Here is a 27629-nt window from a genome sequence, read left to right on the forward strand (position 1 = left end):
GAGAGAGTATTTCTTTTAATTACCTGCATCAAAAGGATTTCTTGAAATTTAAGACTAGGAGGGACCACTGAACATTGCTTCCTTTGTCTCTTGGAGCATTAAATGCCACCTCTATACTGAACAAAATAACTTGTGTCTGATGAAAGCACATGTTTCAGAAAGACAGTTGTTCTTCATTGAAATATGTGGTTGAGTTTGTATTTTATTACTTGGATTGCAACAGTAATTGCCAGTGTGGAAGGAACAGATAAAGGTTGAGGGATGGAAATTTCCAAATTGAAGGCAAACACAGAGAAGGGAGGTCCCAGAGGAAGAAGGACTGATGGGAGTAGGATAATTAAAGTTAAAAGATTGGGGCAGGGGGATGGTGGGTTACTGTCATGCATAATCTCATGAGTTTTTGTTTGGTTCTTAGGTACAAGATGCTTTTGAAGGGGCCAAGTTTCTCAGACAACAGCAAAGCTGCATGTGCAGGCTTTCTTCAGACCTATGACAGCAGCAAGAGAGAATGGCAGTTGGGTAAAACCAAGGTACTTCATCTGTTTTGGGCAGGGCATGGCTTTGTTCCAGCTACAAGGGGATGCAATTGTATCTGGTGAGATTGAAGGCACTAGAAAGGGCAAAGTAGTGATGACCCTTTAAATACATTGGACTATGCCACTGACCTGTGGCATCTCAAGTATTCCCCATATTATGTTCCTAAAGATGTAGAAGGCTTTTTTGTTTTATCTAAACTCCTTCTCATTAACGAAGACAGGTTGATTCTGTTGTGTCTGATCCAGTTTAAGGATCCAAGGAGAACAAGTGTGGGTGTCATTGAATGCAATTGCAGAGTGTGCCATTAACTCTTGCCGCTTGTACCAGATATTTCACTTTGCTTGGTTAACTGAAATTCTTGCAAGAGACAGTGAGCTCCTACTTGGTATGTATCTAAACTGTGAATACATAGCCAGATCACCAGATGTGTGACAGCCTTCTGCTGTGGTTTGTGCACTTAGCCCAGATGCTAGCATATATTTTCTAGGGAAAGTTAGCCAAATGCTTCTCTCCACTTGCATCATTCAGATTTTGCTTCTGTTTTGGTGAAGGTTTAACACCTCTTTTGCCTGGTGTAGTCTGTATTTTGTTTTTTGAGGGGCTTCATTTTTGTTTTTTCCTTTAGGCATCCAGCTGGAAATGTACTATTATCTTTCGTTTAATGGGGAGGGAGGTGGGTGTTTCAGTCTGATTTTTTTCAGGCTTTGAGACGGCTTCACACAGAAACAGATGTGAGCATTGTGAGGTATATTGCTATAGAAATCTGGGAGTGTGAAACTGTCTCTGTCACAACTTTCACATACTCCAGTAAATTCTTCAAAGAATATTCCAAGGTGGATGGTGTCCAGTGCAGACAGCATTTCTAAGTAGTGGCTATGCAGTCTGTATCCAGAGCACAGGGTAATCCATCAAAGCAACTTCTCTTGCATTTTTTGCCCTTAGACCTTCAAAAAAGTAGTCCAGAATATTTCCAGGGTCACAACAGAACTGGAAGTGATTCCAGTGAATATTCACATTTAATTTGTCCAGGAGATCAGATAACGGTATTTGTTGCTTTCTGCAATCTTTGTAGCATAAACTATAATGTTTCTTAGAGAGCAAGATCTCTCTCTTCCTTTCTTAGAGAAGTGGTGGTAGACCAGTTGGTAGTCTGGGATATGAACTGTGTGTGACAACAGAGGAAACCACTGGCTATTGCTGTGGGAAGGAATTGTGTTAACCTGAAGTTTCTAAGGCCTTTCTTCACATGCCTCCACTGATCTTCAAGAAAGAAGGTTTTGTCACATAGCTGTATTTCAGCTCTACGATTGAAGTGTTCTCCATCTTTAATTTGGGAATCTGATGTCTCCTTACTGTTCCCTGCAAATCAGGAACCATTTCAGTCATTCTTGTCCCTGGATAACCCACACTACTTGGGTGGTTGCCAGTTTCACAACATTTTAGTGTTAAAGCCTCTGTGGAGTGTGTGTGTGTTGCAGAGCCACTTGTGACTGGGAAGCTTTAGAAGGGGGTGGTTAGAGCTGATAAAGATGGACTTTGAACTTTCTACCTAGCATGACAAGAGATGGAAGATTGCTGGGCTGCAGCAAGGCCAGCAGGGAAATTTTTGGGTTTTGGTCCTTTGAGGACCAAACTCACACGCACCTATTGACCTCTTACAGTATAAAAGGTTGTAAGCTGAAGTTCAGGGAACAAAACAGACTGACAACAAGCAGGAAATCCAGGCTGTTTTGAGCCCCTGGTAGTTATAGGATCCCTTTCTTTTTGGTCCCTGTCGTGCATCCTGGGATGCTGAGTCCATCTGTCTGTTTTTACTCGCTCCTTGACCTGCACAAACAAATTCTTTAGGAAAAACAATATAGGTGGTATACCAGGGCAAACAACGTGTATTTTGCCAAAACTCTAGATGTACTCTAATGTAAATTCTTTGAACAATTCTCTTCTATAAACTACAACTTAGCTGAAGAGCTGTATGTGGTATGTTGATGAGCAGCAGTCTCTAGTTGCTGTTGGGTCTGAATATTCTAGGAAGAAAGAAATGATTAAGAATGGTAGTCTTTTTTTCTCTTCTTTATGTCTGAGAAGGAAAATTGAAAGGTGTTGGGAAGCCGTCTTATTTGGTTGCAGAAGTTATTTTCTATTTGGCTTGGTCAGGGTTAAAGATGTTTGTCCTGGTAAAGGGGAGAGGTTCTATTTATTCTAGAGAGTGTATCATTCCAATGCTGTCCTGGCCTGTTCCACTTTTGCTGCCATGCTGAATGGCTGTCCAACCCTTGGCTGCTCCAAGGTGCTGTCACCATTGCCTTAGCATTTCATTCTTCAGATGAGCTGCTTGACGTTCTTTCCTATGCTTGGATGGTGGCAAAGCCATTTCCCTGCTTCCTTGGAGAACCCTATCTTAACTGCTTTGTGACAGTGCTTCTGGAAAGCCTGCCTCTAGGAAAGCAGATGTCATGAAGAAGCCGTGAAGAGCAGTGGTGCTTCCCTCTAGACCCTTCCTTGCAGCCTTATCCAGCTGTTACATCTCGGTTTTGGATTACAGAGTGCTTTGCATTCAAGTTTTAGCTGGCACTAGGTAACACAGGCCTGGAATACTTGGGTTGATGAAAGAAAAGAGCCCTAATTTTTCCAAAGGTTTTCAGGTAAGGGTGATGTAAAGCTATCAGAAAAGGGCACAGAGCATAAGCCATTGTCCTGGAGAGAAAGTTCCCTGTGTGCTCTTGCTGCCACTTTTGCTGCTACAGGTGCAGCTCTGAGTACCCAGGTAGCAATTCTCAGAACACACTTCGGCTTACTGAGTCAGAAGCAGCTACTGAAAAAGGTGTGACAGGCCAAAGGGAATGTAACCTAGGAAGAAGTATAAGGGGTGGGTGAAGAGCAAAGCTTATAGAAGGGGGAATACTTCCTGCAAAATGAATGGAAGGATAATTATATCCCTAGCAATTGTTTGAAGGAGGAAGGAAAAGACTCTGTGAATTAGTGAAGGGGATTGTGAAGCTTGGGAAAGGAAATGGAGGAGGAAGGGCAGGATGATCTTTGTGTTTTCCATTAAGAATAGAGCAGCTGCTGTGCTGGCAATTGTCAAATTAATGTTTATAAGAGGCATTAATGTATATAAGGCAGGTTTTATCCGGTGGCATGACAGAGATGAGGGCGTGGATGTAAAAAAGCAGTTTGATGATGGAAGACCACCTGCCAAAGTGTCCTTGTCTACACCGAGGATGCGCTGGGATGGAGCAGCAGCTTCTGTCCCCCTTCCTCAGTGCATCTGGACCTTCTGCCAAACTTGCCCGTACCTACAATACAGGTTTCCTGCAGCTGTTTAACACCATAATCCTTGTGTTTGAAAGCACAATGTTTGAAAGCATTCATTACCATATTTCAACCTGCAGTTTTGCAGGGCCTGTTTGAAGGAGGAGGTTTCTTTAGACTATTTGGCATCCAGGTCACAGTGACCCACTTCCTGCTTTCCCAGTGTTGTCCCCAAGAATCATATGATCACACTTAGGAACACATGGATGCACACACAGTTAACATTTGTGTCTGCTGATCTACACATAACCTTAGCCTGCTCACTGTTGCACTGATGGTGCATGCAGGCATTGAGGTTGTGTGAGGAACACTGTGGTGCTGCACAGTGCTTTAAAACTTGGCCAGTGTCTAATATGAGCAGATAGGATAGAAGTAACCTTGCATGCTTTGTTCAATCATTCCTTCCTCAGATGAAAGTGATCTCATGTTTTCAGAAAGTAATTGAATTATGACAAAGAAAATGGGCACCTTCTAAGTTCTTTCCACAAGGCATAAGAAATATTTCTGGATTTGAATAACTTTTACTTTTCCTAGTCATCTATGGGAGTTAAAAAACTCCTCAAAATGCCAATAGCTTGTAAGTGGATATTGTTATGTTATGTTATCTGAGATGAACCCCTCACTCTCAAGCGTATACAGAAAACCCTACAGGTTTATGGTTGGGTTCTGTTCAACTCTGCATGCCCTGAAGTTAGGGGTTTTTCCCCCCTTCTTACTGACAGCACAGTCTGTGCTTGCTAGGGAAATACTGACGGACTGAGTATTTTTGTAATTTGATGAAGATAACGCACTGAGACAGTGTTTTGCTGGTTGCATTCTTGAAATGGGTGACTGCTGTTTGGTTCTGGAATGTAACGGAAAGAGCAATCCCTGTCTCAAAGAAGTCTTTAAAAGATTGTTGAGTTGACAGAGGGAGTGGATGTACAACCTGCAGGGAAGGATGCCAGCTTCATGGTTGGCAGTACCTTCATAATGAACCTTCTTTTAAGACTACCCACGGTTATTTAGTCATTACCAAATGGTTCATTTCTTAAGGCCATCTTAATGGAAATTGCTATGAAATGGCTCTGCATGAGAAATTTGAGTCCAGGGAAGCCACTGGCTATGGGTACTAACTCGGGGAGAGGTTTCAGTACACAGTGGTCATTGCAGGGGAGAAAAGGGCCTAAGTGATGAGGCCAAAAGCAGTGATGAAAGGGAATACAGAGACATAGGGGAGGTAAGTGGGAAGCAGGGGGAGTGTTTGTGCAGAACACTGGACTAATCGTATGTTGAAATCTCTGAATGTCCCTTTGACCACTCAGCATAGCCACACGGATCCAATAAATTGTGATGAGTTCTTTCTGATTAATGTAGTTCTGCAGATGGATGACTGTCAGCTCACAGCCTGGGTTCACGGCAGTGCTTTAAAAACTGGGGCAGCGCTTTCCTAGTGTAGCCTGTTCTGCTGCTGGCCCTGGCAGTGATTTAGCCACTGGCAGGCAGCAGGTCACACAAGCACAGCCATACGGCAGTTGCTGCTGTGACTGATGGACATACCTTAGCCAACTTTAATCTAGGCTGGTACTGCTAGCAGTGTACCCACAGCACTGTGGAGCTCCATGCAAGCTGCAGCCCATCTCAAAAAGCAAAGCCTTTATTTCAGCAATTTGTACTGAACTCGGTGCTAACATAATGCCAGCCAGGTGATTTAAAGCACTTCAGATATTCCATCACAGTTCTTGTAAATGCGCCTTTATCTTGCTTGTACCTCAGTCTTTTTTTCTCTAAGTTGGAACTTTGGGGGTTGGAATGAGATGATCTTTAAGGTCCTTTCCAAGCCAAACTATTTTATGATTCTATGAAGTTAGCACTGTCATCCCTCACAAAAGCATTTAGCACTGAGCAGAGGTTTGAAATACAAGTGATGGAAGATGCTTGTGAATTAAAATAGTGGACACCGAAGTGCTCTCAGTAACACCTGGAGACTCTCGCGTCGGGGCTCAGCTCCCCCCAAGCACTCTGCACTGCTGGACCTCTCCCGCAAGGCAGCATCTCCGCCTCTGAGCGCTGGTGGGGGCTTCAGCTTCCACCCAGAGCCGTGGGCTGGGTGCGCTCAGCTTTTCACCTCGGACACTCAGCTTTCGACTCTTTTCCATTATTAGGATTGCTGTTGAGATTGCTTCCCGGAATCTGGAAACCCAAATGTTCCTCCCTTTCCTTGAAACGCGGAGGAGCTTCTTTGCAAAACGTTTAATGTCTCGAGTCGTTGTCGGGGACTGCCGCGGGTGGCCCCGGCAGCGAGGGGAGACCTGTCAGCTGGGAAAGGGTTAATGGCAGGCACAGGCTCTTCTCCTCCTCCTCCTCTTCCCCTCCTTCCTCCGCTCCCTCCCTCTCTCTCTTTTAAGTCTTGACCACAGAGCGAGGGAGGCGGGGGTTGGGCGCGGAGTTTGGCTCGAGCCGCTGCAAAACTTTTTCCTGCTGCGCAGAGTCCCGCGGGCGCTGGAGCGCCGCGCATGGGACCTCCCGGCTCCCCGGGGACTGACTTCTTTCCTCTCTTTGTGTTTATCGAAACTCCTCCCCGTGGCGTCAGGTTTTCCTGAAGGAGGCTCTTGAGCAGAAGCTGGAGAAGGATCGGGAAGAGGAGTTGAGGAAAGCAGCTATAGTCATCCGGGCCCACGTCTTGGGCTACATGGCAAGGTCAGTGCTGGGGCTGCCCCTCCGCCCCCCCGATCGCCCCGACCCCGCGCTCTGCTCTCCAGCCCACCTTCTCCCCTTCCCCTGCTCTAACGGGGAGCCGCACTGTCCGCCCTCCCTGCTGCCATCGATTCTGCTGAAACCTTTCTGCACCTCTGCCGCCTCTTCTTCAGCCCTGTGCACGCTCGCAGCCTCTCCCAGCGCTGCTCAACAGGCTTCTGCAGGGACCTCGGTACCCGCTGCTTGCCTCCGATGACACCTTTCCCTTGCCTTTAGGGCTCTCCAGTTCGGGTCCCCTCCTTTCCCTTGTGCCTGTCAACTCCGGCTTCTGCTCCCCCCGACCCCTGCAAATTGCTTCTTCCTCACTTGCAGCTCTGCCTTTGCTCACCCTCTTTCCTCGCCCTGCCTGTTTGCCTCGTGATCTCCCTCTCCTTTTAATTAACTCTTCAGAATTGGTTTTTGGCCAGCTTTGCACCAGTAATCTCCTCTTGCCGCTCCCTTTTGCACCTGACCAGAGGAGGGCTGGGAGAACCAACTGCAGACAAACCACCCCTCCTCTGCCCCTTGCAGGCAGTGTAGCAGCTGACTCCTTAATGGCTGTGGCATGAACGCTTAATCCCGGTGAGATGCGCTTTACTGGCTGGTCTCTGCTCCAGACAGGGGTATGAGAGGGTGGAATCACTGGCCAGCAGAGCTGTTCCAGCAGCCACTCTTATAAAAGCTCCAGTTACACCAGGTAGCCCATTTTGTATTGAGAAATGTGTGCAAGGGTTGTAACCTGCCTTGCCAGCGTGAATATCGGCAAAATACACGGCTTTTATTCATTTATTTATTTCTCTCTAGGAAGACAGATATCTAACTCTGTTGTTTGTATATGAGATTGCAAGTTCTTTGTGTCAGGGCCTCTGCTCTGTTTTACTTTGTGTCTAGCAGTTGGAGAGAGGGGTAGGGATTAGCACAGGAAAATTGATTTTCTGGGAAACATCGCTGCAGGCAAACTGGATTACTGCTTTTCTGAGTTCCTGCAAAGGTAGCTTCTGCCCTGCAGGGCTGTCATGGAGACAGTGTTGCAGCAGTGTTCCTTTTGGCTGGAAGTCTTGCCCTCCAGTCTCCACAGATCTGAATTCCTTGTCCCACGTGTTGCTTTTCTGAGTCTCATCTTTAAGAACAAGCTCTGCTTTTGCAGCCAGAATGGAAATCCTCACAAACAGCTGGAGGTAACTGGACTTTGCAGGGGAGAGGAGCAGGGAGCGAGGAAGGAGCTATGGAGTGAGACTGGGAAACTTTGGTGTGAAGAGTTTTCAGTTGCACTGTATCTGTATTGGAGAAGGTCCAGCAAGAGGGACTGCATCTGGGCAGGTGTTGAACAGTCTGAGCAGAATTGGGGCAGAGGTCAGGAGTACGAGTGTGTGCTGTCTTATGCTTGATATCATTTCTGTTAATTTTGCAAATACAAGTGTATGTAAATTAATTTGGTCTCATGCAAAGTAGGTTGGCAAAGAAAGGTACATATGCCTCAGGAAGGATTTTACTGGTTTTTCCCTTTCTGTGAACTTGTTCTGTGAGCCTGGGGAACCAGTCCTAATGGTAAGAACATTTTCTTTGCTCTCATTCCTCACAGTGTCTCTGACTGATCACTAAAATGTGAGACAAGAAAATCAAGCCCATTCAAATGATGCCGTTTTTTGTAGCTAATCTGTGGAACTCGGAGCTGTAGGTAACAGATTCACCGGTCGAAATACACATAATTCTTCTCAGACTTGCAGGATCCATATACAAATTGACTGTGTCTCTGGATTCCATAGGAACTTATTGCTTAGGGCAAAAGGCAGTAGGAAATCACTCCATAGCCCTGTGTTCTCTAGCCCTCGGAGGCATAACTGATAACTGTAGCTCATGGACAGAATAATTAACTACATTTCAAATGCAGCATTGGAGCCTTGTAGCCACCCCACCTTTGCTTGTGATACATGGTCAGGATATCTCCCAACTCCCCAGCATGGACTGCAAGTTGAATTTCTTTGGCCCCTGCAAGAGGGTGAATGGAAGGCTGAAAAAGGGAAATGAAATCCACAGCCTGTGTGCAGCAATTCAGCTGAAGGGCCTCTGCAAGCTTGGCTGCGGTCATGAGGAATGAGGGGGCACTTCAGCCTGGCAGATTAGCAGGCAGAGCTGACCTGTAGCTGGGCAGGGCTTGGCACATGTTGCACTTGAGAGAGTTTCTGGCAGATGCGTTTTGTAAAAGTCAGAGTGCCCTTTTTGATGCACTTGTATCTGCCTTGGTGGAGGGTGTGTGTGCAGCTGTTCACACCCCTTGTGCAGGGCACAGGGAGGACGGCAGGAGCAGATTTGAGGGACTGCAGCCCAGGAGGAATTAATTTAAAACCACCCACCTCTTATCACCTTTTCCCTTTCCTCTTCTTCTTCTGTGCTTCCTTGCTTTGACTTGATACTTACGGGAAAGACTGTGGCCTATGCATGTTACTGCTGTGAGCATCCTTCTGATTTTCTTGACTAGGCTGACATATCTGATATGCAGGGAAGTGGCAAGCTGTCAGTGTGAGTCCCTGTTGCCATTTGAAGGAGGCTTGATTGCCAGAGAGGGGACTTTGTGGTGTGTCTTCTCCTCAGGGGATTGCAGATCTGTGGGAGGGATATGTGAGAATACTATACCGTTTCCAGAAATACTTTCTAGGACTGTAAGACCTCCTAGGATTACTGTAGCCTACTGGCCCAAGATCCTGAGTAACAATCTCATAGAATATTCCCCTGCAAATTCTGATTTGGAGTAAAGAATGATTTGATTTGAATAGTACTAATGATTATTTCCCTGCAGCAAGATGACAAAATATATTCAGTTACTTCAAAAAATGTCCAGTTATTTCCAGCCTCAATAGACTTCAGCTTCAGGTGAATTAAATCTTGTTATTTTCCCTATTGGATAAATAGAAATTACACCCAAAAATGTGTGTGCTTTGACTGGGATCAAACCGTTCTTTAGACTTCTCTTTCTTAAGGTGTGGAGCAAGCATGTTCTATAAGCCAGGATTTCTTGTTCCACTCCTGCTTCCTCAGAAATCACTTGAGCATCTTAAGGTTGTTCTTGAAGTGGAGGTGCTAACACTGAACACCAAGATAAAAGTAGCAATGCAGTACATTTCCCTTCTACACCCTATTTCTGCTTGCAAGTGTTAAGAATCCCAGTGGTACTTTTTCTGTAGCATTGTGAGTTTGCCTTCACCCAGTGGCCCCTAAATCCTTTTTTGACTTGCTGCTTCCTAACAGAGTCCTACATTAGGTGTGTTTGGCCTTTGGTTCTTCAATAGAAGACCTTATGTTTGTTTCTTTTTGAACTGTTCAGTGTTCGCTTTAATCTGGTTTACAAACTGATCCACATTACTGTGCAATAGTAACCCTTTTGTTATTTGCCTGGTGTGTGTATCGTGTACAAACTTCTACCAGTGACTTTTTTTTCAGGTCCATGATAAAAAATTTTCTGTGATGCGGCGGGAAGAACTGACTTTCCTAGAACTTCACTAAATCACACAAATACTGAATAATGATTCTTTTCTTTTGGGGCCCTACCATGTTTTCTTTTGTTTTGTTTCAAAGCGCTGCAAAGTTGGTTTTGATATTATTAGCGTTTAAGCAAGATATTGTGCATTGTAAGTATATGTTTATGGAAGCTTGTTACTATGTTATGTTCAGCAATCAATATTGTAGTATCACTGTGTTTTCCCCCAAACAACAAGGAGATTAAAGTGACCAGATTGTTGTTGCTTTTCCTGGAGTAGTTTGCTTTTGGTTGCTTAAAATAAGGGATTCTTCTCATATAGTAAGGCCGTTTGGCTGTTTTTATTAGAAAAAATCCGGACAAAAGCCTGCACAGAGTGATTATGCTAATTGCACAATGAATGTGTGTCATGTGCAATGCAGGGAGACTTTGGGCTGATGGACTTCCTCTTTCCATGTGGCTAATATCTGTTCTTCATCTGTGAAGGGTCTTCATGAAAGTAGGTGGCTGTGGAAACAAACCAGTGATAGATACGGGAATGAGAACAGTGAGGAGAATAAGATTTATGGGTAGTGGCAGTAGTGGAACAGAAATAGTGTAATTTCTGAGCAATATTTTTCCAATACTCTTCTCTGGATGTGGTAAGATTGGTCAGTACACCAGGGTGTGGGAAATGTAAAGCGTGTCTTGCTTCATGGCGCATTAAGTGTCTGGTTCTGTTTTTAGGAAGAAGTATCAAAAAGTGCTAGCCAGTGTTGTTATAATCCAAAAGAACTACCGAGCATACTTCTGGAAGAAGAGCCTGCTGCGACTGAAGGCCTCTGCCATCATCTTGCAGAAGCACTGGCGTGGCCGCCTGGCTCGCAGCCTCTACCAGCACCTGCTGCAGCAGGAACTCGGGCGGAAGCAGGAAGCGGAGGAGAAAAGGAGGCAAGAAGAGGAAGAACAGATCAGAAGAGAGGAAGAGGAAAGACAATGGCAAGAAGAGGAGGAGCGTAGGAGGAAACTGGAAGAGGAAGAGGTGAAGGAAAGGTACAAGATGGTATCTTGCACTCATAATTCCCTAGCACTAAAGCTGCCGTAGTGTGAAAGCAGGTCTGGGGTACTGATATGATGGTAACACTGGAACAGCAATTGCATGAAACAGTGTCCCAGTATGAGGGAGCAGAGTTGGGGTAGACCGTGGGCAACTTAGAGTAGAAAAGTAGCATGGAAAAGGAGCGTCCTGCTTCCTTTAGGAAAGCTAATTCTGGTGTATTTTTACCTCAATTGAGTGTTTTTCTGCTTTGGAATGTACATGAGGGGAGGCAGTTACACTGACTGGGCAGAGGTGCATAATTTTCTCATTGCCTTTGCAGTGGCAAACCAAGTTTTATTCAGTCTTCCAAAATCTGGGGGTATTAGGAGTCCAAGAAGGTAATAGTATTGTGGGTCTTGGTGTGTCCAGTGAGCTGGGTCAGAGAGCAAGATGGGCAGCGCATCTCTACTGCTACTGCAGCTCTTACACTCATTAGAATACACGTTCTCCCTGTTCCTGCTGTTGTGTCTCTCTCATCGGGGATGTGGATGAGCTGAGACATCAGAACGGGGAAAGGAAAAGCTAATGTTACAAAACCAGGCAGTCTGTGGGTGGTGACAGTACACCTCTTGAGAATCCTACATTCTCCAGAGGCCCAGAGAGTGGTGGTCAATGGAGTTAACTCCAGCTGGAGGCCAGTTACAAGTGGAGTTCCTCAGGGCTCGGTACTGGCTCCAGCCCTGTTCAATGTCTTTATCAATGACCTGGATGAAGGCATTGAGTGCACCCTTAGCAAATTTGCAGATGACACTAAGCTGGGTGGAAGCGTGGATCTGATGGAGGGTAGGGAGACTCTGCAAACGGACCGAACAGGCTGGACCCCTGGGCTGAGACCAATGGCATGAGGTTTAACAAGGCCAAATGCCGGGTCCTGCACTTGAAGCATAACAACCCTATGCAGTGCTACAGACCAGGAGAAGTCTGGCTAGAAAGCTGCCTAGAGGAGAAGGACCTGGGGGTGTTGGTTGACAGGTGACTGAACATGAGCCAGCAGTGTGCCCACATGGCCAAGAAGGCCAACGGCATCTTGGCTTGTATCAGAAACAGTGCGACCAGCAGGTCCAGGGAGGTTATTCTCCCTCTGTACTCAGCACTGGTGAGGACACACCTCAAATACTGTGTTCAGTTCTGGGCCCCCCACCACAAGAAGGATGTTGAAGTGTGTCCAGAGAAGAGCAACGAAGCTGGTGAGGGGGCTGGAGAACAAGTCTTACGAGGAGCAGCTGAAAGAGCTGGGGTTGTTTAGCCTGGAGAAGAGGAGGCTGAGGGGAGACCTCATTGCTCTCTACAACTACCTGAAAGGAGGTTATGGAGAGGAGGGAGCTGGCCTCTTCTCCCAAGTGACAGGGGACAGGACAAGGGGGAATGGCCTGAAGCTCCGCCAGGGGAGGTTCAGGCTGGACATCAGGGAAAAAATTTTCACGGAAAGAGTCCTTGGGCACTGGAACAGGCTGCCCAGGGAGGTGGTTGAGTCACCTTCCCTGGAGGTGTTTAAGGGACGGGTGGACAAGGTGGTGAGGGGCATGGTTTAGGGATTGTTAGGAATGGTTGGACTCAATGACCCAGTGGGTCCCTTCCAACCTAGTGATTCTATGATTTACTGTTCACTCCATGGTTACCTACATCCTATCCATGAATGTCTCTCTTGATAATATTTTGTTTTTAAGAAGCATAACGCTTTAAACAAATAATCCTGTGGCTCTTCCAAGTTTTTCATAAATAGTTGGTTATGTTTCCTGTAGGCTTTTGTTACATACTTCTCCAAAGGTTGGATCTTGGCAGAGTAAGACATGTGAGAAGCATCAGAAAATTCTAAGGTTAGAGGCATCTCACGAGGAAAAAAGATTGCCTGCGGTTTGCCGGAGAAAGTAGGGTGATGTATCTGCTGAGACAAGACATGGAGTCAGTGACACCAGTGGTGAACAGTTTGGTCAAGGAATTTGTTGGATAACACTGAAGGCTCTGTTTTATCAATGTGTCGATTTAGAACATCAGCAACAGGAAGCTGTGCAAGTTCAGAATGTCAATAACTAGTTTGCAGATACCAAATGCTGCAGGCACTATTTCAGGTCTAAAGTCCTCATTGTACTAAGCAGAGCTTGCCTCTACCTAGCTTTAGATAAAAGGACCTATTTAGCTTATTCATTCTTGTGTGTTTCTGCCCTTGCGCTTTAGTTCACAGCCCATGAAAGATGTGTTGAACCCAGCATCATTGTAAAGAAGTGTCAGTGTTTCTAGGAATCAGGTGAAATACTTGTTTTGCTTTCATTGTCTACTTGATGTCAAAATGGCTTCATTCAGACTCAGTAGCCAAAAAGCCACTAGCAAATCAACTTGGCTAAATTCTAAACTCCCATTTGACCTAAAAAATGAGGTGGAAGTCCACAGAAATTGCAAATTGGCTGATCTGCTGAGAACAAGCAAAAAAACCCAATGCGTATGCAGGGGCAAAATTAGAAGGACCAAGGTGCAATCTGAGCTATAACGAACTAAAACTTGGGATGCAGTTATTGTGCATACACTGTTAGTAAAAGGGAGACATAGAGGAATTTGGTCTACTCTTCTTCCTGTTCAACAGGAAGAAAAACATAATGTTGAGAAAACTGAGGTGTTTGATGCTATTTTTATAACCAAAAGGTTTAACCAAAAGGTTTAACTGGTGAACTCTAAATACACTTAGCAGTTGTGTAAGAATTCAGAACCTAGCAGGGAGGTAAAAGACTTTAGAAAGCTCAGAGAAATTAGATTACAAAGACTTCATCCAGACTTGATGAAATTAATGTTTAGGTACTTTCAGAACTGGCTGAAGTGGTTTTAATCAGTAGCTATTCTCTTTCTCCTTTGTGGATAACAATGTAGTTTCCATGAAACTGGAAAATGCCAAGCCTAATGACCACCTTTTGAAATAGGAAAAGAGAAAAGCCAATTGAGGACCAGTCAGCCTAACCTCAGTTTCAGGAAAATGCCGAAACAAATAATCTAATAGTCATAAATGCTTGATAAAGAGTTAGGAGCAAACATGGATTTCTGAAAAACGAACAGCATTAAAGTTGCCTGTTTCTTTCTGTGCTAGCTTATGACGTGCCTTGTAGATAGGAAAAAGCCATAGAGGACAGGTTAACTTGACTTTGGGCGGATAGAGGGTAGGTAAGGGCTTTCACATGTTGCAAAAGTACCCTATGACACTATAAGGAATGTGATTTGGCAAAAAGTACGTGAAGCAAGATGAGGATTTGTGGTTTAACTGCATTTTGTATGCAATGTATTATTGCATCTTAATTAGTAAACAGAAGTAGTTTTTTGTTAAATGGGAGCAAACTCTTGAATGGGATTCTTCCAAGGTCTGTGCTGGATATGATACTTTTGCAATTTTTGCTTAATAAGTTGGATGAGGAAGTATGAATATCCTTACTAAGTTTGCAAATAAGACTGCCTGGTGAGGGGCTGTAAGTATATGGCTAGATGGGATTACAATTCAAATAATTTTGGCAAATTGAAGAAATGGTCTGGAAAACCTAGGATAGCTTTCAATACAGACATATGCAGACCTACAATTAGGAATAATCAAATGCACAGAGAGAGAAGGGGGAATGCCTACTTCAACAGCAGGAAGAAGGTCTGAAGGCTGAGCTGAGTATTAGTCACCAGTGCCATGCTGTGTGAGAGAAGACAAATGCTGTCTATAAACAGGATTCTTTCTGTAAAATGTGGGGGTGATTCTGTTCCGCTTGGCACTGGTAAGTCTTCAGTTAGAGTACTGTCCCTAGTTTTGGGTATCACATTTCAGGAAGAGTCTGAATCAGTTGGAGATCGGTGGAAAGCAGCAAGAAATACCAGAGGTCTAAAAGAATGTGAGGAACAGTTGGAGGAATTAATGTGTAGATTATAGGTGGTATTCCTGATTTGTTTTAAAATGGTTCTGCTTCATGAACCCCCTTATCATTTAAGGCAATTGTTTAACTCATGACTACTGTTAGAGATCTTTTAGTAGAGTTGGAACCATCTGGATCTCACTTATGTCAGCTTTCATTTATGAACATTTCCTGGATTTTTCTTTTTTTGAGATAGAGCAAGAGTGAGAGCTTTAAGGATGTGGTGACTTGCAGCTGTGATTTCGAATTTGGCTGGGAAAACCTGCAGGGCCTGGGAAATAAATATTGTTGCCCTCCTGTTCTGTTTGGGGTTGAATTATAGATTTGAAAGTTACCATGGACAGTCTGAATTTAGCTGTACAGTGGTTGCGACAAGTAGACTCTTCCATCCAGCAACTTCCTGTCCCTGCTCCCTATGCCTGACCCCGACATTTTTATGTTTACTAGTTAAGTTGCTTGTAGCATGCTTGCTATGGAGAAAGTGGCCGTAGTGACAGCTTTTCCTTGGAGTACAACCTTTTTGATCTCTGTGGAGATGCAGCACAGTGGGATAGGGTTTTATCCTCTACTCACGTTTACTGACAAACTCTGAATCTTACAGCCTTTACTGGTAAACTAGGTTTTGCATGCCACTGAGAAGTTATGCAAGCTGGAGCACACAGGTCTTTAGAATAAGAAGTTGTCAGCTTAGTCATTAACAAAGTAAAAAAAATCGATAATTTATGTGGCATTTAAATACAGTAAAAGCAAAATAAAAAACAATTCAATGCTGGTATTGCAGCAACTCTCTTATTTTTCTTAAAAAAGTTTCCTGATAAGTGTCAATTATGCCAGTACAACCTCATTTTATATCAACAGATGTGTAGTAGTTCAGAAGATTCTGTTTATCATGAGTCTAACTGATCTGTCTTTTTGTTATTGTTTCCAATGTCCTTCCTAGTGTGTTCCAACTAATCTCATTTCCTGATTGATCTGAAAGTTAAGTGCACGGGGAAAATCTGTTGTATCCACAAAGCTCATGCCAACCATAGAGAATTGGATTTTTACTAAATTACAAAAGCTTTTAAATCAGTCTTAACAACAGGTACCTTATTTTAACCTTACCCATGGAGGGATGATATGTCCATGTAATCCTGAAAGCCTCATGTAGGAGAAGTAGGTCTCTCTCTGACTATCATATCTTGTTTTTTAACAGAGAAAAAGAACAACTGAATGCACTACTCCAGGTGGATCAGGTAAGTTTGACAGTTATTCTGTTCATATGTCTTCTCTTCAGTATCTGTGAAGGGTCTTTCACTGCCTACAGTTCTCCTGGAGGTAATACTGTTATTGTGGCAACATGATTTAAAAATGGGTTTTGAACAAAAACTTGCAGGTGTTTGGCTTTGGCAAGTTGCATAGAATTGACAAGGCAGTGGGGTTTTTTCAAGGCTCATGTACCAGGTTGCATAGTTCCTATTTTAAAAGTTCCATATTCAATATGCAACATCCTTTGTTATCTCTACTACTTGAGCTTATTATATGACCTTGTGATGAGCTACATTGTTTTGCTGGATTGTTGCCCGTAATAGCCAAAATAAGAGTACAGCTGGCTGCTACCATGGCTAAAATAAACCTGTTGTAACTGATCTAATTGTTGGCTCTTTATATATCAAAGAGCAGACCACCTACTCAGAGGTGTGTGAAAACAGCTGTGTATCTCTTTCTTTCTTTTGCCAAACCCCTTGTTCCCCAGTTTCAGGCCAGCTCTGTTCAGGACAGATGACAGATTAGAGTATAAAAACGCATTTGTCTACAAGAGTCCAATGGTGAACAAGCAACAGAATAACTGTAAAGAAAACAAGGATTGTGGCTTAAATGGGTCGTTCATTGGCTGCATTGTCATACTCCTATCAGGAAATACATGAGATCCTTTTGGAATTTATTTTTGTGTTTTCTTTCTTGTGTGTGTATGTTTTCAACATCCTCCATGGAGGGGAGGGTGGCTTTATTTTATAGCTAAATGTCAGTAAAAGTTACCAGTCCCTTCCGCCTTCTAATTATTTTGTACTTGCTAGAAATATCCTGTTACTTCAGTGTGGAAAATAGAGGAAGGCAAGAATTTTCAGCAGCCAGCCATCATCCATCCAGCGATGCTAAAGAATACCAAAAAATTCTGGGTGGAGTTTTGGTGGAGTGGGGTTGGAGTGGATACAGTCCTGCTTCATTGCAAATATCCCTTCCAGACCTTATCTGATGTGCATATCCCCAACTTGGGAAGCAACAAAATCCCCAAATCTTTGAATGAATTTCTGGGAAATCTTCAAGCTCTTAAGCAGGCTATGCATATATTTATTCATATATAGTCGCTTTTTCCTATATGTGTGTATGTTTGTGAGATAGTTCAAAAGGGAGGACAGCCTTTCAGGATGCTTTTATATTGTAGTGTACAAAGGGTTATAACATGAGTAGCAGACAGAGAGGCTCTTCTAAAAATTCACTGATCCCAGTGAGCTTCTGTGTATGATTCAGAAAGGAGGTAGGCTGCTGGAAAAATGAGCAGTGGTTCTGTCTTTAGATTTTACACCATAGATTTTTGCAGGATGCTTAGAGTCATCTTTTTGCAGATTAGAGTTACAAGGCAAGCACAGGAGATCAGAAGAATAGAAGGTCCAGACAAGGAACACAAATAAATTGAAGAAACTACTTTAACACTGTTCTAAATTCTTTAAGGTGGAAGCAGTAAAGACTGAAGAGGTAGATATTCCACTGAAAGAAGAAGAGAGACGTCAGATGGAGGAGATCTTAAGACTGGAGAAGGAGATTGAGAAGTTGCAGCAACAGAAGGAGGATCATATGTCTATCATCTGTGAAAACACCAGGAATGAAATCAATCGGCAACGAGAAGAAGAGATCCAGAGGCTGGAAAAGGAGGCATCTAGGGTTGCCCAGGAGTTCTTGGAGCTGCTGGATTTTGGCAATCTGGATGAAAGTGTGCAAAACTTAGAGCGTTCACTTTCTAGTGAGGGGACACTCAACATTGACTGCAGCCTGATGGCACCACTGGCTGAAGAAGAAGTGGATGAGGGTTTTCATGCTGATGATGAAGGCCGGCCAACTTCCAGCTTGGTGGTCTTGAATCAGCATGGCATGAGAAGCAGCAATAGCTACTCAGAGGAAGTTGCAGACACAAGCCTTTCACTTCTCCAAAAGAGAGTGGAAGAGGTTGTCCTTGCTCCAGGACAGTCTGTGGAAAGAGCCACTAGCCCCAAGGAGCAGAGAGCTGTGTCTGACCCAGCAGAAAGCATTTGCAGTATTGTCTCAAATACACAGAGGAGTAACAGCGGGGAGATGGGAGAGCGAGTATACACTCCTCCTCCGGATGTGGAGTCTGACTATGACCATGAGGAGTTTGATGGCTGTGGAGATGCAGGTAGCGCCTCAGCTGAACCTCTGAATGGTGAGGAAGGTCTGCGACACTCTCATGGTACCAGCCTGGACTCCAACCGTGGCAGCCTTGACTCGGTAAGAATCCTTCCCTTCACCTTTCTGGACATTAGGATGACTTTTTTAATGCTTATAACATCTTTGCCTTCTTACTGTATGCCCGCTTGCTCTGGGCATTGTTACTAATATATAGCTCTCCTATGTCAGTAATCTGCGTGAAGAAAAGGAAACAGACACGGACTGAAGGCCAGAGGGCTTGTCCATTGTCTTCTGGTGCACAAGCTAGCACATGTGTAACTAGGCTATTACAGATTGTTCTGATCACCATATATTAATGTAACACCCTTTACGATGACTTAAAGCAGGCAACTAGTATCTTGTAGGTGTACGTTCTGCCTTAGAGGGATCTTGGAGGAGTAGCCTGAGCTTGCAGTGGACAATCACAAGAGGAAACAGGAAAGGCTGAGGTTTGGTTTGTTTCTGTCACTGAAACTTCTCTTGTTCTATTCCCATTACTGTTCAGCGTCAAGGGTTTATTTTCAGCTGCTTTGTGCAAGTTTTAAGCTATTCTAAGGCTAGAAGAAATTACTGTGCTGATCCAGGCTGCATCTTGGCGCACATAGCCAAGACCACTGAAGCTTTTCATTCCTTGCACAGGGACTCTGACAGTGCTGGAGCCTTGCACTTGAAGCATCTCAGCTTAGGTCCCACATGAGGCTCTGGACTTCCTGAGTACCCTCAGGCTAGTGGCTTAATAATGCAACTATACATTCCATTACAGAACAGGATGTCAGATAAGCCTGCATAAGATTTTTAGGAGTTCAGGTGTGAAGCCAATGACAGTCATAAAAATACCTCAGATAAATGATGTCGCTGACAACAGAGACCTGAACTACAAAATATCTTTTTGAAAATGTTTGATTTTTTTTTTAAGGAATTCAGTTTACTTCCTTTGCTGTTCTTTTCCAGTGGCAGATTATGTCCCTTCTTAAAAAAATTGCATTATTTTTCCTGTTTGCATTTCTTGAGTAAAGGTACCTTCTCCGTGGACAAGTACTCACAGATCACTGTCAGGTAGTCTTCAAGTCATGAATTCTCTCACAGCCTAGGCTGATTTGTAACATTCTTCTTCAAATGTTAATAGAAGAGGAGAGTTTTTTTCGGCTCCTAAGTACTTAAGACATCACAAATCCAGTTGGTACTGTCATGACAAGAGCCACAGGAAGAGATAACTGCAGCTGGGTCACAATCCCAGCAGTAGCTGTTCATCCAAGAGTACCTGCTTTTTTAATCTTGGTGGCAAAAGAGGGAGAATAAATGAGTGGAACAGGAATAAGACAAAAGAGGAGTAGATGGGAAAAATGAAATGAAGCAACATGCGTTTGAGGAAGGAGAAGGCCTAAGGAGCTGCATTCATTAGTATTAAATTAATAAAGCTGATCAAAGGAAGTTGTATTTAAAGTAAAGGAAATGATGAGGTAATTTGAGATTTTGTGTGTAAACTGTTTTTATGGCTGAGGGCCATTATCTAGTTGGAGAGCAGGGATGAGTAAATGCAGTAGTATTATTTAAGTGATTTAAATCTTTGGGTTTAGGGTTCAGTTGTCCTGGAATATGCTTTTTTCTCTAATCAGCTGAAAGCAAGGCATTTCTTTGCTGGGCTTAGATCAGTGCTCTGTCTTGCCCAGCATCCTGGCCTGTCTGCCAATAAAATCAGAAAACTTCTCCAAAATGAAAAATTCTGTATTAATCTCATTAAATTAGATTTTGTTCTGTGGGCTCTGCCTTGTAACAGGAGGGTTTATTATAGCAGGTAGCTGAAGTTTTCTAGCCATGTCCACTGCTTAATGTCACTCTCTGGTGTGAAAATTCTGCACGCTGGGGACTCTTGCTTTAGGCATTAATAGGTAAGCTGTCAAGCCTCTGGTTTCAGTGTATTACCTTTTTTTTTTTAAAGAGTATATGTAATTTTGCGCCTTCTGAGTATGTGACTTCTCTAGCCATGTTAATTTGCTCCTGTCCTCCTATGACCAGGAGAAACCAAGTAGCCTGCATTTCTTTTTCTTTCAGTTTCTGGACAGTGAAGAAGAAGTGGATGTTTACATTGATACAGATGAAGAGTTCTGTAATGGACGAGTCACTCTCTTCAATGGCTCAGGACCACCCTATTTTCACAGCTATCTCTACATGAAAGGTAAGCGGCTTTAGCCAAAACCATGGAAGGATGGAAACCCGAAACCCTCTTTCTCTGCTGTTTCTCCAGAATTGTCATCTTCATTTGCCTTTAGTTCTCTGTTTATTCAGTTTTTTTCTTCTTCTTTTATTTAAAACAAGCAAATAAAACAGAGCTAGGAGGTGAGTGTCAGGGAATTAGACTGGATATCTTTACCACTGAGACCTAATTATGTCTGCTTGGTGTGGGCTTGAATGACTCATTCTTATCTACAAAACTGAAGACAGCACAAAAATGTTTGAGTAGTGCATATATTTCTATATTTTTGTGTTTGTTTCACTAGTTTGTTCTGGTTTTAATCTGTCCAAACTTAAGCATAACCTTGTTTCTCTCCTACAGCTCCTTTGTTTCATGTAAGAAATGAAGTGGCAACTAAGTGCCCACGTAGCAGGATCAGAACCAAAGCGTGGCCCTTGTTGCTGCATGTCTGATGAAATTTTGTTCCCTCACTTTTCAGGAGGTCTCATGAACCCATGGAGGCGGCGCTGGTGTGTTCTTAAGAACGAGGCCTTCATGTGGTTCCGCACCAAGCAAGAGGCACTAAAGTCAGGCTGGCTGTATAAGAAAGGTGGAGGCATGTCAACACTTTCACGCCGCAACTGGAAACGCCGTTGGTTTGTGCTTCGAGAATCCAAGCTGATGTACTTTGAGAATGACAGTGAGGAAAAGCTTAAGGGGACAATTGATATCAGAAGGGCAAAGTGAGTGAAGAAAAAGTCCTTTTGATCCCTAGTATTCAGTCTCTCAATCAATACTGAATTGTCCAGTACTGCCATTTCATTGGCCTGTGTATCTCCCATAGGGTTAGGAGAATCAGAGACATAATGGAAGGGAAAGACAGTTAGAGCTTCTAGTTTTACACTGGAGGGAGTCTGGAATTACTCGGTAGTTCTTTTTCCAGTCTTGTGTTTCATAATCCGGCAGAAGTTCTTTCCACTTCATGGATGGAGGCAGATCAGCAGGGGCTAATTAAGTACATACCCCATGCATTCTCTCCTACTCTGACTCCATCTGTTTCCTGGCTTCTCCAGGCCTTTCACAGAGGTCGTATGACACTCACAGCGGGATTTGAGTTTGGCGGTATGTACTATGCCTTTCCTGAGTCCTGAATGCTGTTTTTGCTGCCATAGCCAATTCCTCAACTCCTTCTGTAAGAAAGGAGAGACTAGAGACCTGTTAGCATTAAGTGGACCTGTGAAGTACCAAAAAGAGAGGCGCACCCCACTTTGTGAGCAGTCCTCTATATCAGTCTCCCTGTGATCTCTTTCTTCTTCCATCTAGTTTGCTGGTGTCTTGAAGAAAATGCATTTAACACCTTAATCTTTGGTTTTGTAGTGCACTAACTGTACAAAAAATTTTAAGGGGACTCTAAATGTTTCAATGTGTGTTGAATTTTGTATTTCTGTCGGTCACAAGCCATCCAAACCAGCAATTTTCCTTCTGTATGGTGAACTGAATGATGTGAATGAAAAAAAAAAAAAAATTGGCTAGATGCAATTTATGCCCATGGAAGTTTTCAGCTTTGGCTCTTATGATTTGCTGTGTTCTAGAGAGATTGTAGACATTCATGAAAAGGAGAATGCCTTGGACATCGTGACAGAAGACAGAGTTTATCACATTGTCGCAGAGTCACCAGAAGATGCCAGGTATAAGAAGGAGTTTCATTAGGTTTGTTTATTCGGTGCAGATCTGAACCAGGTACTCGTGGGAGAGCCTGGAAAACAATCACTTCCCTTTTGCTGGAGAAAAGAGGGAATTCGTTCCAGGGTGTCACTTTGTGCTTACTGAGAAGTACTACTTTGGGGGCTTCCAGCTGCAGCTACTGAGATGGTGGTTCAGCCTATTCGTCAGTCAGTCACAGGACTGCCACCTTCTTATGTGGCTGTGAGCATGATGAATTCAAGGGTTACTTCAGGAAACACACAAAACCTTAATTTAAACTAGAACATCTAATAGCTGATGTATTTATTGAATGGAATCTTGAATCAAACAAAAAGTCTATTCATGTTGTCTGTAAATGATTGCAAAAGCAGCTGGATTTTATCCAGGAGACAGAGAAAAGGCTGCAGCTTATCAGAGTCTGTAGTGTCATCTGATAAAATCTTCCCAGTACAAAGCAAACAAATGACTCACGTCCTTCCTTCTTGGTGTCCTGGCCAGTCAGTAGGAATCGGTTGTTTAAGGGCAGGTTGGACAACCTGTTCTGGCTATGCAAAGCCAAGTTAAGAGGTTACTGTCCCTAGCTGCTTGTGTCTTCCCACTTTTACCAAGGCTTCTGCTCTTGCAGCCCAGCCAGAGTAACTGTTTTTCTTATCTACTTCCATCTGATTTTGTGAAGCTATTTAGGGTTTGTTGTTATTTCATTTGGATGTAAAGAGAGGAAGGGAGAAGGCATTTGGAGATAAATTAACAGAAATAGACTAAGAACAGCCACATGAACAAGAAACGGGCAAATTCAAGGGGCAGTAGCTGAATTAACAGTACTTTCTTAACCTAGAACTTCCACAAATGGAATACGTATGCCCTAAGATAACATTGCAAAATTGCTAGGGCAAAAGTAAACCAAATGTAGCCTCTGTCAACCCCATGTCAGTCTCTGTTCTGAGAAGAAAGCACCAACACTTGTGCTAGCAAAGGGCACATTAGTGGATGCTGTAGAGTATCCCCTTTGAGAATCCTCCATGGAGTCTAGATGTTTGCTGATCTCACTGGAAGCTGCAGATAAGAATCTGCTTGTTCTGCAGCACAGATTAGCCACCAGATAGGTCTGTAGCAAGAAGCCCTTTCACAGACAAATAACTTAATTCCAAATTAACCTATAAAAAAGCCCAGGATCAATTTGCAGCCATGTGACTTGCAAGTTTATGAGCAGATCAGAGGAAAGACTAGGTAAGAAGGCTCCCAGGCACCTCCAGGACTCTAGTCCAGAAAGGTTCCCAACTGACCCTATCTTTACGAATGCTGTGTGCTTTTCTCAGTCTGCTTATATGTGCTCCCTGGTAAGGCCACTGCCTGCCTGCAGTTCCTTGAAGAGCGGGTAGAAAACTGGGTTTTGTGGGAGCAGATGCTTTAGAACGTGCACAGAATTTTCATGGATAAATAAAGAGGAAGGAAGACAGTAGAATTTGGAATTGTCAGCCCAAGAGATGTTTTGTAGCATAGTTCTCAGGGAATTGTGAATTTCCCACTGGCAGCTTCCCAGGTTCCTTGATCATATTCTAGAGCTTGTTTCACTACCCAAATCTTAACTTTGAGTCTGTTTTCATTGCCAGTGGTTGGTTTAATGTCCTCAGCCGAGTACACAGTGCTACAGTGCAGCAGCTGAGGGAAATGCAAGATGAACAAGCCAATCCAAAGAATGCTGTGGTGAGTTACTGTGCAACCAGTTTGTGTGCATGCTTGGAGCCCTCTGTGTTTTAACTGTTTTGTGCAGGTTTTTTCAACACATCCAGTGCCATAGTTCATAAACAGTATTAGGAAGCTTGGCAATTTTTATTAAGAAACAGCGATAGGAAAAAGGTTAAACAGCGGGGAGCATGGTGGTTGTGCCAGGTGGCTTGGCTTGATCACCAGTAGCTCTATTTGGTTTGAGGGGAAAGAGTGGGGCTGTGTCATTCTGATAAAATGCCTTTGGGTGGGATTATGGGACTAGTCTGGGTCACATTTGTTCCAGACAGAAGATAAGCAGTTGGGAAGAACAATGTATTTCTGTATTTTGCCAGCAGGGAGATACTAGCAAAGGTTATTTCAGACCTTCATAATGCTCTCTTTAGATTTGTAGCTCTTTTCCCTCAGCCCTGTTGGAGCCTTTGTGCATCATCTCATGCTGTTTAGGGAGCAAAGATGACTCACTTGTGGCTTTCTCATATGTTCATTTCTACTGAAGCTATTGGAATTCCGAAGAATATTTTCAGTTCCAGTCCTCTTCATGAAGAAGAATGTCTGTAATTTAAGATGCAAGCAATTTCTATTATCTGTGTCTTTCTCTCTGTACAGGGAACCCTGGATGTTGGGCTTATTGACTCTGTCTGTGCCTCAGACAATCCTGATAGGTAGGTACACTCTAGCATATTTTTGTGGGTAGGTGCAGGTTTTCTTTGAGTTTTGCATTTGTTTAAACTCATCAGAATTTATCTCCAAACAAATAAATGTATCTGAGGTCTTTAGCTTGAAACAAGCTATATCACTTCACAGGGATGAAGTTCACAGAGTTATTTTCGAGTGAAAGTTTCTCCTTTCCCTCTTGAAAGTGAGAACAGCATAATCTCAATGTAAAAAAAAATATAGTCTTACCTATTATTAATACTGAACAAAAATGTCCAGCAAAAGCAGCACTTCCAGTTTTTCAACAGAGTAATTATAAGTTAATCTTGTAAATTTAGGGGAAAGAAACAGCACTGTAGGAGAATAATAGACGAATTTAGAAATCTGTACTCTTCTTGGAATCTTTGCAATGCAACAGAGCACAGACTGGTTAGTTCACAGATAGGTTAGTTTTAGAGAAGAAACGAGACATTTCCTATCACTTTATGTTAACATTTAACCATTTCCCACGGTGTTAACAGGTTCAGCCAGGGCAAAGATTCTTACTACAGTGCTGAAGTAAAATGTTAGCTATTAAGCTTTTTACATTTATGATCTGCTTATTTCACACAAGTTGCCAGGGCTTTGGTGTTACTAGTTTAGAAAATGCGTATCTTCATGGTGAACTAAGATTTCATTCATAAAAATGTTTTAGCCAGTTCTCAGTCTTGGCTACTCGTAGTTAATTGGTGTACCAGTGAAAACCTAGGCACAGATTAGTAAGCTGAACAGTCACAATTTGTTCACGCATCTGCTGAGCTACACCCTTCAGGAGTATCGATGTCTGAATCAATGTTAAACAAATTCTGAGGAAAATACTTATTGTTCAGCAAAGTTTTTTGTGCAGTTTATTTTTATCTTCCATAAGTTTATGCCATGGCTAGACAATTTCCTTTTACCTTTTATTTCATAATTATTACCTTGTACCTTTTACCTTTTATTTCATACTTGCATTCTGCTTCCCAATTTCTCTGTTTTCTCATAGGAATATGTGTTTGCTTTCAGAGCTTTCCAAGTCTATCCTCTTGGAACTGATCAAATTTTTTTTGTGTGTTTTCCTGTAAAGCATCAATTCTGTGCCAAATTGTGAATATTTTTTGGGGAGGACACATTTGTTTATTGCAAGAGAAGACAAAGTCATCTAGGAGCAATGTAACAGTTTTTCCTGTTTTGTCAAGATCAGCTCCTCATTTTTAAAACCAATCTCAAATTCATTTTAGCTGATCATGCTGGGACCTATGTTTGCTACTAAATCGCTGGGTTTAATAAGTACAAGGATAATGACTGTACTAACTCAGCCCAGTGGTACCAGCACTAGCTCAGTCCAATCAAAGGGTACCTTGTACTTATTATTATCCTTTGCCTATGAACCCAGAACATTAGCTAATTAATGTTTTCTAGTCTTTATAAATAGCTTTTGGAAGATGTTTAATTCCATTTACCTGGTCTCTGCATTCATCGATTTGCAGACCAACTGCACAGTAGATTCTCTGAAGTGTTCCTACGCTTCTCTGTAGTTTGTATTAAGAGAATCTTTCTGCATTGCTTGTGAGAAGGTAGAAGGTGCGGCTTTGGGTATTCTGCGAGTTGAGGTTTTTGTATGGTTACAGCCAATCTTAATGCTTTTATCTTCTGGCAGACCAAATTCTTTTGTGATCATCACAGCAAATCGCGTGATTCACTGCAACAGCGACACCCCTGAGGAGATGCATCATTGGATCTCCCTGCTGCAGAAACCAAAAGGCGAATCTAAGGTTGATGGCCAGGAATTCCTTGTGAGAGGTAAAAGGAAATGCTTGCATTTACAACATGTGAAACTCATCTTCCATTTATGATCTGAGGGGGAGTTATTACAGCTGATCCAGCCTAGGGTTTAGCTGCTCTCCCAAACCATTCATTCTGTGCCCCTGTCCACCTTCCTGCTTGCTGCTTGCCTGTGTTGTGCTTGCTGTGATCCAATTCCCTGTCAAGTATATTCAGAAAGCCAAAGTTGGAAAAAAAATAAGTACTTCTCTATCCATTTATTTTTCTGATGTTAGTTCCATAGCCTATTTCAATAAGCCTAGCAAATGCCATCAGGGAAGGAGCATGGCTGCTGTTCAGAAGCAGCTGGCTTTGACTGACCATAACATGACACTGCAGCTTTTGTTTCCAGAAAGCCCTGTCCCTGCTGGCACCTGTCATGTAGAGAAGGAGGGAGAGAGATCTCTGGGATTTCTGCTGCCCTCAGCTAAACAAACTATGTCTGGTAGACATAGTAAGGTGAGAATAATTCTCTGAGGCTGAAGCTTACATATCTTTCTATTGGAAGACATGCATCACCAAACCTTTTCCATCAAAGTTTGGATAGGCATTTGGCATCTCTTCCAAAAGAATGAATAGTAAATTATTTTTTCAGATGTTTGTGACTTGTTAGGGAAGCATCAAAGCAGAGCTGGTAGGTCCCAGCATCAGCTTTTTGCAGAGAGGTTCTGGTACTATAGTTAGAGTCACCAGGCCAGAGATGGGATTGCTGTGGTGGTGAAACCATTGATATGTTTGTGTTCCTGTGCTAGGCTGGCTTCATAAAGAGGTTCAGAGCAGTAACAAGATGTCCTCTTTGAAGATGAAGAAACGCTGGTTTGTGCTGACAAACACTGCCCTTGATTACTACAAGTCATCTGAGCGCACAGCTGCCAAGCTTGGCACACTTGTGCTCAACAGCCTTTGCTCTGTAGTGCAGCCTGATGAGAGGGTCTTCAAAGACACGGGTAAGAGGAAGAAAGGGGTAATGAAGAGACTGTGCATGTGTGGAGCTGCCTGAAGAAGGGGTGGTGTAGGAATGCAGTAGTGTGTCATGTTGAGAAGGTAGTCTTGATGTTATCTGAGGCTCTGTGTCTGGCTGTGAACGTCTTTTGT

At 43.2% G+C, this 27629-nt stretch overlaps 1 protein-coding gene across 1 annotated transcript in view; it reads left to right on the plus strand.

The window, feature by feature from the left end:
* Positions 1 to 27629, plus strand: part of LOC104054609 (unconventional myosin-X-like) — a 95211-nt gene that overhangs the window by 52770 nt on the left and 14812 nt on the right. Inside the window, exons 21-32 of the mRNA XM_054069236.1 lie at positions 416 to 530; positions 6422 to 6528; positions 10766 to 11071; positions 16185 to 16224; positions 17702 to 18493; positions 20486 to 20609; positions 21106 to 21349; positions 22199 to 22294; positions 23921 to 24014; positions 24645 to 24700; positions 26371 to 26513; positions 27287 to 27481. Of these exons, the coding sequence (XP_053925211.1) occupies positions 416 to 530; positions 6422 to 6528; positions 10766 to 11071; positions 16185 to 16224; positions 17702 to 18493; positions 20486 to 20609; positions 21106 to 21349; positions 22199 to 22294; positions 23921 to 24014; positions 24645 to 24700; positions 26371 to 26513; positions 27287 to 27481 (2312 nt within the window). The remainder of the gene's footprint in view (positions 1 to 415; positions 531 to 6421; positions 6529 to 10765; positions 11072 to 16184; positions 16225 to 17701; positions 18494 to 20485; positions 20610 to 21105; positions 21350 to 22198; positions 22295 to 23920; positions 24015 to 24644; positions 24701 to 26370; positions 26514 to 27286; positions 27482 to 27629) is intronic.

Source organism: Cuculus canorus, chromosome 6, assembly GCF_017976375.1.
Source record: "Cuculus canorus isolate bCucCan1 chromosome 6, bCucCan1.pri, whole genome shotgun sequence".
Classification (NCBI taxonomy): domain Eukaryota; kingdom Metazoa; phylum Chordata; class Aves; order Cuculiformes; family Cuculidae; genus Cuculus; species Cuculus canorus.